Here is a 12,570-nt window from a genome sequence, read left to right on the forward strand (position 1 = left end):
GAATTCCTAACGTTGATAGCAAAACCAACTCTATAAACAAATAGCCTTCAGATTTGGTTAAGGTAAAGTAATAATGTGGTACAGAAATGGCTTTCTCTATACAGGGCCACCAACTGATGGAATAAAGAAGTATTGAACTCCCAAAGTATATTGGAGTTATATCAGTGCCATGAGGTTCCTCAAAAGAATTTGTAAGTTTAGACCATCTCCAAATCAAAGGAGCAACAATATTATTATACTGTTAAAAGCAGGCTAAATTCAATTTGGGGTTTTTAGCAAAGAAAGGGGTTTAGCTAAGTTCCCTAGTGGAACTCCTAATTAACCAGGGGAAAGACTATGATTAAGGAATGAAATTGTAGTTCCTGGAGAAATTTTAGAGTTGGAAAGGTATTAATTTCATCCAATTCATCTCCTTTACATTACAGATGAAAAAATAGACCCAAAGATTCTACCCAACTAGGATAGAAAAGGTAGAAAGTTAGAAAGATGGTTTCAAAGCTAGCTTCTTTGCCTTCAAATTCTGTGATTGAAGGAATACCCCATTTATTTTGATATAGAAAGGAAAGTACTCATTATTTTGCCAAGTGACTTCCAATGAAAATTCTCAAAGGATTCGAGGTCTTAGAAAAAAATTCCTGACTGCATTGAAATCCCTGGATGTATATACAAAAAGAAATTCACTTTTTTGCCTCATCTTTATTCATATTCATATTCTTCTTTTGGAGAAAGAGAAGGCAATTGGAGGAATCCTCCTCCTTGCCTGAGATCACATAGCTAATGAGTGTCTGAGGCCAGATTTGAATTCAGATTCTCCTGATTCCAGGGTCATGCATATTTTACTTTATAATATAGTTGGCCTGCAAGGCCAAATAGATAGAAAAACAACTGGCAGTATATTTACTCCAATAAGGTTTTTGGTGGGGAGAAAATAGTGTATTATATCTTTCCAACAATCTAATTTAATATTCCCAAAGTTGATAGTTGTTGGAGACAGGAAACAAAGAGCCAAGAAGAACGTGACTACCTGTGCGTAAACTCTGATACGGTTAGCTAAAACCTTATTGTGAACAAACAATACATCCTAAATTCCTGAGACAAGATAATGAGTGTGTCCCAGGAAATTGGCCATTTCCGCCCAGAACTAGATAACGAGTATGCCCCAGGATGTCAGCCACACCTGTGTTCTGACATTCTTCTCTTTACATTGCAACCCCCCACCCAGAAAACGCAGGCAGTCAAGCCATATATAACTAAGCTTCTTCTTTTAATAAATGAGACTCTTTTCCACCGCAGTGTAGTCTCCCTCCTCCTTCTCGCCCATTTCTCTTGCAGGTCTTAGTTGTTTCCTCGACACCCTACGACTTACGAGGTCCTGCTGGTTAGGACAGATAGTAAGGCCAACTATGTAGATGAATAGCCTTCAAAAATGATTAGAATAAAGTGAGAATGACCAAATATAGCTGCATAAGTCCACACCAAATGTTTATGATTGTGTTAAGAAGATATATTATCCCTAATTTTTCCAAGTTTAATAAAGTAAAACAATAATGACAAGAGTGGTGAATTGAATATCCCTCTCTCAGTGTTTGATAAATTAAATTGAACAAATTGCTGGAGAAAATAGAATTAAAAGACTTATGATGTCTTCTAAAAAGGACTGCAAAAGAATATTCATATTTTTCAGTATCACATGAAACTTTTACCAAAAAATAGATTGTATTAATGGAAAAAGGCAAGCAAATGTATAAAGACAAATAGTAAAGACATCTTTATAAACCATAAATAAAAATACGGGGAACCATAAATAAAAGACACAGAATAAAGCAGACATATAAAAATGAATTCCTAAATAATATGTGGGTAAAAGAATAAATCATTCTTTTATATTATAATAATATATAATAATATATAATTTTATTAGTAATAATAATTAATAATTATAATTTTATCATAATAAATAATTATATAAAAGAGAACAAGATATCAAAATTTCTATAATAGAAGTAAAGCAGTCCTGGAGAAAAAGTCACATCCCTACAAACACTTATTAACAGATTAGAAAAAAAGAGGATTAATGAACTGAATATACATTTTTTAAATTGGAAAACAAATCCATAAGCATCTAAAATAATCACAAGAAGATAGATATGAAAATTAGAAGAGAAATAGATAAATTGGAAGCCAAAAAAGAAAACATAGAAATCAGTAAAAGTGAAAATTAATTCTCTTAAAGAGACTAAAAAATTGACATTTATCTAATCTGATTTTTTTAAAAGAGTACAAAAAATAAGATCAATAAAATAGAAACAGAGCAAAATCTAATCACAACATAATCAGAAATAAAAAATAGTAATCAGAACATGTTATTTGATATAGTTCTGGAAATTCCAGAAACTGCAATAAAAAAAAAAAAAAGAGAAATTAAAGGATTAAAGATAGATAAAAAAGACAAAAACTATTCCTATTTGCTGATTATTTAATGATATCCTTGGGAAATGATAGCAAATCATCAATGATACTAATTGAGATGCAATAGTGTTAGCAAATTTGCAAGCTCAAATATAACTCTCAATAATAATTATATTTCTACATAGTAATAACAATCCAAGAAGCAAAGATAGGAAGGAAAATTCCATTCCAAATAACAACAAAGTAAATAAGAAGTCTGAGGATCTATATATAGAGGCACACCAAAGACTTGTATAAATTCAATTACAAAATTATCCTTAAAGAAATAAAACTTAAATACATGATAGACTAATCATTGTTGAAAGTTAGGTCATGCCAATTGATGACAATTTTCTTTTATGCATTTTAATGCATTATTCTGAGAAGAGGTTCATCCACGGGTTTCACAAGAGGAATGAATGCCCATTGCATAAAAAAGATTAAGAATCCCTGATCTTATCTAGCCCTCTCATTTTACTGAGAAGGAAACTGAGGTCCATAAAGAAGAAGCAACTTTTTAAATTTCATTTTTATATTCATAACTTAAATATCAAATAAAATGAGCATTTGCATGTACAATGCAGGTCAAAAGGAGAGAATTGTGTACAAGCTGCAAATCTCTACTATATATATGATTTGCAGAAAGAGAAGTGAGTTTTCCAGTGTAGTACAATTAGTTAGTAGTAAAACTAAGATGCAATTAAAGTCTCCTGACTAATTATCTGAGAAATAAATCTGTATAAAGGGTTTAGTAGTATTAATAGAGTTAATGTCTTCTTTTTTCCCCCTTCTCTTCTACTGAGCAGCTTTCAAAGTTAGACACTGAATTTCTTCTAGTCCTAGTCTTTTCTGATTTCTTTGGACACTATCTGGGGTTTCCCCAAATTTGTTTCTGTGTCTTGTTCTAGCTTTACTCAAACCCAGTCTCTGAGACATTCTACAGGTAACTGTGTAGCTACAGAAAGAGCTAACACAATATTTGGGATCAGAGGATTTTGACTGAAATCTTACTTCCAATGCTTACTACCTGTGTGACTCCTGATACTAAAAATGACTATATTACTATACCAGTGAACTTCTAAGGGGATATTTTATAGAACTTATCAAAATTAATTTGGAAAACAAAAGACCTTAAACATCAAGGGAATTGATGACAAGAAGTAGGGAGAAAAGAAGACCAGCACTTCTAATCCTCAAACTATGTTATAAAGCAGCAATCATGGAAACCCAGGTATTGAGGAGAAAGAGAAAGAGGGAGAGATGGGGGGGGGGGGGGGGGGGGGGGGGGGGGAGGAGAGAGAGAGAGAGAGAGAGAGAGAGAAGAGAGAGAGAGAGAGAGAGAGAGAGAGAGAGAGAGAGAGAGAACGAGAACAAGTTAGACAAGGGAAAATCAGTGTACCTTTAATTACATGAAACTTTAAAAAAAAAAAAAAAAGCATAGGCAAAACTGATGTAACCAATATAAGAATGGAAGTGATTGAATGGAAGGAAGAAAAATAGTACCAAATATCTCTAAGGGTTTGGAATCTAAGATATAAACAATTCATACACACACACACACATTTATATATGTATCCAAGATATATGTACAATAAAGTTTTCATAACCATATGAAAGAATGTGCCAACACTACTAACAAGAAAAACAAATATCAGAATTACCCTTAGGTTTCATCTTATTCCATATAAATTGGAAAACATGACCAAAAATAATAAGATAAAAGGCATCATCGTAGTTGGAACTGTGAAATGATACAACTATTTTGAAAAGCAGTTTGAAGTAATGCACATACAGTAACAAAAATATCCATGCATTTTGAACTAGTGATCCCATTACTAGACTTATACCCCAAGGAAACTCTTGATTAGAAGAAAGTTCCCATATAGACCAAAATATTTATAGCAGTATCTTTTGTGATGGCAAAGAACTAGAAACAAAGTAAATGACCTTTGATTGAAGAATAGCTAAACATATTATGGTACATGGGATATTATTTTCTCTAAGAAAATAATTATGTTATGAATACAGAGAAGCATGAAAAATTCTCCATGAACTGATGCAGAGTAAAGCAGAGTCACGAAAACAATATATTGACTATATCAATGTAAATAGAAAGAACAACCACACACATACACATCCAATCAAAAGTGAGTAAAAAACAAGTGAAGAAATGATAGGACATCCCTAACTCACCCCTTAGCCCATTGTGTATATTTTCAAACTTTCTCAAATCATTAATTAGTTGGGCTGATTTTTCCTTTTTTTCCTTTTTTTAAAAAAAATATGATTTGTTATATAGGATGAAAGAGGAAAGGAGAAACGGGGGAAACTATAATATTAAAACATAAAAGATATCAATTAAAAACTTATTTTAAAAGGGGAAATGCCTAAATTTAGTATTTAATAAGAATTATTACATAACCTAATTAAAATATAATAATTATTATTAAAATTATTGAATTGATTATTAAAATATATAATTACATAAAATAAAGCCACCCACCATAGATGATACTGGTGCAACCATCCCTTTCTGATATGGACTTTCCATCAATATGTTCATAATATGTGGTACAGATTAATATCCTGGAATCTCTTCCCAAACAGAATTTTTCTTAAAAATTTGGTTTGAGGATATTTCATGTTAAATAGATAAAAACTATTTGACATTTATGAAGCATTTAGTATGTGCCAGTCACTCTACTAGGCAAGCACTGACTATACAAATTGCTTTTTATTTAATATTATACTTATTTGTATAATCTATATCTTATCTCCTTTTCTAGATTGCAATTTTTAAAGGATAGGAACATTTGAAGTTTATTACACATGAAAGATTTATTTATTTCCAGTTTCCTCATTTGAAAAATGGGGATAATAATACCATATCATTCACAGGCTCGTCATGAACACCAAATATATGTTAAAAGATTTGCAAACGTTAAGGTGCTATACAATGTTAACTATCATTATTTATCATTTACTCATTTCTCCTCAATATAATGACTTGTATGCAGAAGGTGCTTACTAAATTTTGTGGCAAAAAAAAAACTGAATAAGCCTATAGCCTTACTATATTAATAACCTTGGAATTATGTGTGCTTCAGTTTTCAGGACTTTATCTCCTGTCCTTCTTCACTATCCTCATCGGGCTGGTGCTCTACTCCTCCACCTCCACATACATAGCCCAGGATCCTCGGGTATACAAGCAGTTTCGAAACCCATCAGGAACTGTTGTAGACTTACCAGCCTCTGGGCAAGTGGAACCTTCAGTCACCTATACCAGCCTAGGTCAAGAGATGGAAGAAGAACCCCATGTGCGAGTTGCCTAGGATTAGGCTCTCCCAACTCACTGAGGATGACTCAGTGGCCACATGTATGCCCATCATCTCTGTATTGTAAATAGAGAAAGGTATTTACCAGGTGCAGTTTACACAGGTGGACTGCAAGGTAGCAAATTGAAAGCCTCTTGCAAAGAACAAACTCATTATCCCTAGAGACCCAGACTCCAAAACAACCTACTTAGAGAGGTGTCTGTCTAGGGTGCACATTGACCGCAATTCCCTCTGCATCAATTACTGTGAAATGTTTTGAATCAAAAGATAGTATTATTATTGTTTTTTATTATTATTACTGTTATTATTATTGAACCAATATTCAAGAGGGGATTTTGCACACCACCCTCATCTCTATCCCAAATACAAATCAAAATACCATGTTCTACAAGCAGTCACATAAATTCCACTTTTCTATGACAAGTCACTTTTTAAGAATCATATTTAATTTTTTTTTCTGCATAGACTTTGTGAGTGATGCATGCTGCAGGAGCTCCACCCCAGAAAAGCTTAGTAGACCTAGGAATTTGGTGGTTAATGGTTAATCTACCACCTGTTGGATTACCAGCTCAATATGTCATCTGTGCTAAGACCCTTGTGGGGAGGGGCAACTGACCATATAATTCTCTATTCTAGGAATAGATCTAAAATGAGCATTTTAGCCTTTTTATATTTGCAATCACTACATACTGCTCCAGTCATTGCCTTCTGTTGTGCCATGAGATTTCTGCCAACCAAGTCCTTATGATAATAGGGTCAAAAATCTATCATTGCTATAGGTTATGGAGAAACTCTAGAAATCACATCTTTTTTCCCCAAGATTTTTTTTTACCCAAATCTATTCTCCCTAATGCTTCCTCTTCTCTCCCTATTACACACACACATCTCCCAGGTTTTTTTTTATTTTCCTCCACTTTTTAGATCTTTTTTGGTGAGATAATATGGAACAAAATCAAGGCATCTTATTATGAGACTCCCTTTTTTCTAAGTGTACCAATAAATAAATGATGTTCATTTTGTAAGTTTAACTGATTTGCCACCCACAAAAGAGTTTAAGAACAAAAACTTTACAGGCACCAAGAGCAATTCAGTTGACTTGACTCCATCACAGTGGTAGAGATACCATCATTTTACAATTATTCATTTGAAGAATGCTTGATGCCCATCTGGCAAGTAGAACTAATCTTTTAAAATGTCATATTCTTAATCTGTCTTGCCTTTTCTTTCTTTGGGTAACAAGAATATGATACATTTTCCCCCTGAAAATGTCTTTTTTTCAAGGATTAGAAGTCAAGAAGCAAAAAAAGAACCTAATTTCCCAGTAGTAGCTATAACCTATAAGTACATGAAATATCTTTTATGTTTGGTTGATGCAGAAAAGATAATTGATAAAGGTAAAGGGTATAGAAAAGGTAAATGTTTGCGAGAATTTTTAAGTCAGATAAACATATGTGCAAATATTAAGCACACCAACTACACCATAGGTTTTCTGCAAAATAGAAAAGAACATTGGTACTACTTTTGACATGCTCAAATAGCAAGATAGTTCTAAAGGATTTGAATCAGGCCAATACTCTTATTAAAGTTGAAATCTCTGCCTTAGTATTAATCTAAAAGTGTGTGAATTGGTTTTATATTTTTCAACAATGGAAGAAATAATCTGGCCATGTCCTCATTCCAGGAGAAAAATCCCTTGGGACAGGTGAGAAAAACACTTATGTTCAAAATCCATTGTCTTCTCGAATAACCCCTTAAAAGAATGTGTTTATTTTCTGGAAAAATCACTGTGCTAAGATTCTCCCAATCCTGAGGAATCCTGTCATCTCCTGTATTCTCTGCTACCTTTTAAACCAATTAAATACCTTTCTCTGAACATTATGTCTATTTGGGTCTAAAGACCTTTAAAGATTGTGGTTTTATTTTGTGTTTACATTCCTTCATTTTGCATACTTTTCTTGATTTACCCTGTTTTTAGTATTTATTTTTAAGCCAAATGTTTGTAGTCTTCTTTTTTATTCATTTTTATGATACTAATTTGTAGATATTTAGTAGTCTTATTAGGAACAAGTGGATTGAAGGCATTTCCAGGTCAGTTCACTGGCTTGGGAGTTTTTAAAAATTTAAATTAAAAAAAAAGATTTGCAATCAACAGATGGCTTACATCTGCCATTTGAAACATTTTTATAGAATATTTTAATTGACTCCATTGTATGGAAACCAAGTGTGAATGTTTAGAAATGCACTGTACATCCTTTATCACCACTCAGCAAGCTCACCTCACAAAGACCTTTTCATCACTGGAGTCACTTAACAGTGTTGCTTTCTTTCTTCTTCAAGTAAAGGGGTGGATAATTGTGTTGGACTGACCCTCAGATCAGAAGAGTTCAAGGGCCCCCAGGAAAAAACAATGGCATACAAGCCTTCCTGTTGTATACAAATACAAAAAAAGTTTTTAGTCTAGTAAGGAAGGATGGGAAGGGGGAGATAAGAAAGATAATGCCATTCCAAGTGTTCTGTTTCCTACAATTTTAGAACCTTTGTAGACACCAGCAGCAATTCAATTCTTCAGCTCACAACTCTCCACTGGTTGAATGAGACTTTAGCAATGTGGGGCAGTGGTTACATAAACCAGAGGTCTTGTCAACATCACCATCCCTTGGGAACTGAGCAGCCCTTAGCAAGATAGGGGTAATTTTTAGCTACTAAATGGAAACCTACCTAACCCTTCTCCCACCGAGAATGGGCTGGACCTCCCAAAATCATGGCTATCTTGGTTCCAGATTTCTACAGCTGTCAACTTGGAAACACCCAACATGATAGACCAAGCAATTGAAAAAAAATTGCATCACTGTGTCATAATGGAAAAGTTTCAGTGTTTAGTTTAGATATTGCTAACTTGTGCTATTAACCTTCTGACAAGCGTGTAGTATGTTTTTTGTTTCATTTTGTTTGCGTTAAAGCCATTTCATAGTCCCAAGCTAGCTAAAAGGAAAAACTTTACCCCATGGGTAGGATTCTACTGGTAAACCCCATAATAAGCACACTAACCCTGACCATTGCAAATGGGAATCTAAACCAAAAAGAAAAGAAGAAAAAAAAAAAAAAAAAAGAATCTGCACCAATATGCTGAATCAACACTTTCTCCATTTTTGATATTTGCATGCTCCTATATGGACTGGCTGTGGCAATGTAATGCCTGTATAATGTTTTCAAATAAAAATAAATGCTTTATGAAAGCAAAAGGTTATTGGTTTCCTTGCCTGTTTCTTGCTGCTATGATGTCAGTTGAGGCTCTCTTGGGAGGCTGAAAATAGCAAGAAAAGCAGATAGCAGAGTGCGCCCCAAAATAACAATCCAGGGGAAAGCATTTCCAAATTAGGTAAAAGTGCAATAGGTCCCCAGAGCTCTGCCTTCAAAGGCAAACTAATAGTGTTTCTAATCTGCTAAATTAATTATTTATCCAGTTATTTAAGGAGCTTTGTCCAAAGTTCTCCAAGCCCCCAAGAAAAAAAAAAAAAAACCCAGCCAATTAAAGTTCTACATAAAAATTATAAAGGTCAGAGGTAATGGCCCTCAGAATCATGCTAAAACTAGAAGACATAATCTCCTCTAGTATTAAAGTTTAAAAATGAGAAAAAGGTAGGTGCCTTTTACATTTCTACTAAGGACCCATTTCTTCTGAGATAGTCCCATACTCATCCCAACTGCCTGCAAATCACAAGAAGCTCATTTATATTTTATATAACTCCAGAGTAGATGGTGCAAAAGTTTACATGGTTTTGACATGTGTATTTACCGTAAATCCTTACTACTAATTTGGACTAGATGGTAAGAAAATCCAGCTGGATTTTAGAATATTTATTTTTAAGTGATTTAAAAGGAAAGAGAGTAATCAAAATGGTTAACAAAATGTTGTCACATGAAGTTCCCTCTAGGTCTTCTTTTATGACTACAGAAAGCTTACTTATAATTAGTACATTAACCCAAATATGTTACCAAGATTTAATAAACAATTTGTTCAATGAAAAAAAAATTTCTCATTCCCACTCACTCCAAATGTTGATGACACTGTTAATTTGCTTAGCAAGTCCTTTTTTTTTTCACAGTACAGAAGTAAACCAACACAGCACATGTCCAAATTCTTAGCAATCCTAATATAAAGGAAGCCAAATAAATTAAGTGTGAAAGTTTTGTATACCAGTTTCATTTTTTTTGTTTTGATATTCTCTATCAGCTTAGGACCATATTAGGTACAAAGCAATCATTCAGTCCATTTTGATTATAACAATGTTGGAATGAAAATAAGGTTGGGAAAATTTTTTTTAAGTAAAAAGTAAGCAAGAAATTTTAAAGTCACTTTATCCTTATGATTCATGGGTAAGAGAATGATCTCTGACAAAACTAGTACTCAAATCACAAAGCAGGCTCATTACTAGGCCCAGAAATGTAAGTCACAGGTGTTAGATCTTCAATTAAGAAATTGTCACATTGTTTTCTCTTGGATTTTTCTTGAAAAATTCTGTTCCTAAAAGAATGGAGGGTCAGAGGAAGCAGAGAAGAAGAACTTTGAAAACATTGAAATTGACCTTTTAATTTTTTTAATTAAAAAATATTTTAAAATGTTATTTTTCCGTCTTAAGCAAGACGGCAATTTGGCTATCCTATGTGACTTGTAAATCATGTCTTTCAAATTTGTGCTTTGTGAATTCTATGTCATTTTTGTCTCCCAGTCTTGAATATTGACCTCACTTAAGCCATTTGTCTAAAAAGCCATCAAATGCTTGGCAAAGCAATTAATTCAGTTAAACAAATCAATTATTCATATGAATTCTTCCTTTTATTGTGCCTTTTTGTCAGGAGTATTTGAAATGGATTGCCCAAATTTATCCTGAAAGCTTCCATGTGTCAGACTGATTTCCTTCAGTCACTAAATGCACATACTATTATTTGAGGAGAATAATTCTCCAGCTTGATATAGCCTACAAGTTTTAGAAATGATTCTGTCAAGATTCCCATTGAAGCACCCTAGACTTTACACTGATTCTCTTTTTTACACAATTAACAAACCATGGCGAATACATTGACAGTAATAAATCCTATTTGCATTAGCCATCCATTCTTCTGATTCCATTTAATCCTTTCATCGTCAACCACACCCGATAAATAATAATAAATTGGTTAACACTTATAAAGCATTTAATAATAAGAATAACTAATATTGTGTACAAAGCACTGTGATAAGCACTTTATGAATATCTTGTCATTTGTTCCTCACAACCACCTCAAGAGGTAATTTCTTTTATTAGACCCATTCTCTAGATCAGGAAACTGAAGCATAGAAATAAATGACTTAGCCAGAATCACACAGAAATGAGATTGGAATTTGTCTTCTAGGATTCAGGACCAGAAGTTTATCCACTGCAATATGTAACTAACTAGCTGACCCAAATAAATGTTTTATACATGTTCACTCATTTGATCCTTATAATAATCTTGTTAGGTAAATACTATTATTATCCTCATTTTACACATCAGGAAGAGCAATTAAGTGACTTGCCAAGAGTCACACAGCTGGTAAGTATCTGAGGCAGGTTTCAAACACCAACCTTCTTGACTCCTCCTCCCACATTCTATCCACCATACCTTCTATTATTTATCATCATCCCTATTTTTTTTTTACATATGAAGCTGAAATGCCTTGGCTACAATTCCACTGTTACTAAGTGGCAAGGCTGGAACTGGATCATAGAGTTTGGTCCTTCCCACTATAACACACTTACTTCCCTTAGTCCACAGTGAGACTAGTGGTTATTTCTCTCCTGCAATGAAAGCCCAAACTACCCAGCTCATTTATTTGAACCAGAAACTCTCACCCCCTCAAAAATAACAAAACTGACCATTCCCATATAGATAGATAGACAAATAATAGATAGATTGACAGATAGATAGACAAATAATAGATAGACAGATAAATAGATAGAACAGTCTGTTCAATTGAGGTGTGATATTCTGTAACTACCACTTTATCATTCAACCAGGTGGCAGATGGTATCCTAAATAACATGAACAGAACCAGAGGGCACCAGAATATTTCACTGCAAAATGCAATATGAACATGGGCATTCTATAAAGCAGAATCAGACACCATCACAATGAGTGGGACCATGGCCAGAATGTCTTTTTTATTGCAAGAGCAAAATTTTCCCTCAAGCATTACAGATGGTTTAAGTAGAACAAAGGAAGAAGGTATTCCATTTGGAGTAAGGAAGATCCAATGCCCTCCTCTCCACTATGTGGATAACCTTAAGCAAGCTTCTTTAGGCCTCCATTTTCTCATCTGTATAGTAAGAATATTGGATTAGATGGTCTTGAAGGTTTCTTCCAGTTTTCATCTCTAAGATCACAATTCTATCTCCTCCTCAAAAAGGGAAATTAGAATGATCCAAGAGATGAAGATCTTGCTAATGGAGGATAGATAACAAAGGTTAGGTAACCACCTGAAAAAGAGGGAATATGATGACGAGTTTAGCCAACTTGAAAAAATTCCTTCAAAATTTTGATTGATGGTTATAATAACATTTATTTAGCTTTATGGTTTCTAAAGTATTTTCCTCTCTATAATCCTACAAGGTAAATAGTTTCAAGTATTATTGCCTCCATTTTTAAAATAAGAAAACTGATGTTGTTTGGGTTTTTTCCTTTTTTTTTCTCTTTTGATTTGATTTTTCTTGTACAGCATGACAAATACGGAAATATATTTAGAAGAATTGCATGTGTTTAATCTATA

The 12,570-nt window shown here is 33.5% G+C and overlaps 1 protein-coding gene across 1 annotated transcript in view; it reads left to right on the forward strand.

Annotated features, from left to right (window-relative positions):
- SLC35F1 (solute carrier family 35 member F1) overlaps positions 1-9,028 on the forward strand; it is a 511,365-nt gene extending 502,337 nt beyond the window's left edge. Inside the window, exon 8 of the mRNA XM_051997618.1 lies at positions 5,556-9,028. Coding sequence (XP_051853578.1) covers positions 5,556-5,780 — 225 coding nt within the window. The 3' untranslated portion in view covers positions 5,781-9,028. The remainder of the gene's footprint in view (positions 1-5,555) is intronic.
- Positions 9,029-12,570: the final 3,542 nt, after the last annotated feature.

The sequence above is a fragment of the Antechinus flavipes genome, chromosome 4, assembly GCF_016432865.1.
Source record: "Antechinus flavipes isolate AdamAnt ecotype Samford, QLD, Australia chromosome 4, AdamAnt_v2, whole genome shotgun sequence".
In the NCBI taxonomy this organism is placed as follows: domain Eukaryota; kingdom Metazoa; phylum Chordata; class Mammalia; order Dasyuromorphia; family Dasyuridae; genus Antechinus; species Antechinus flavipes.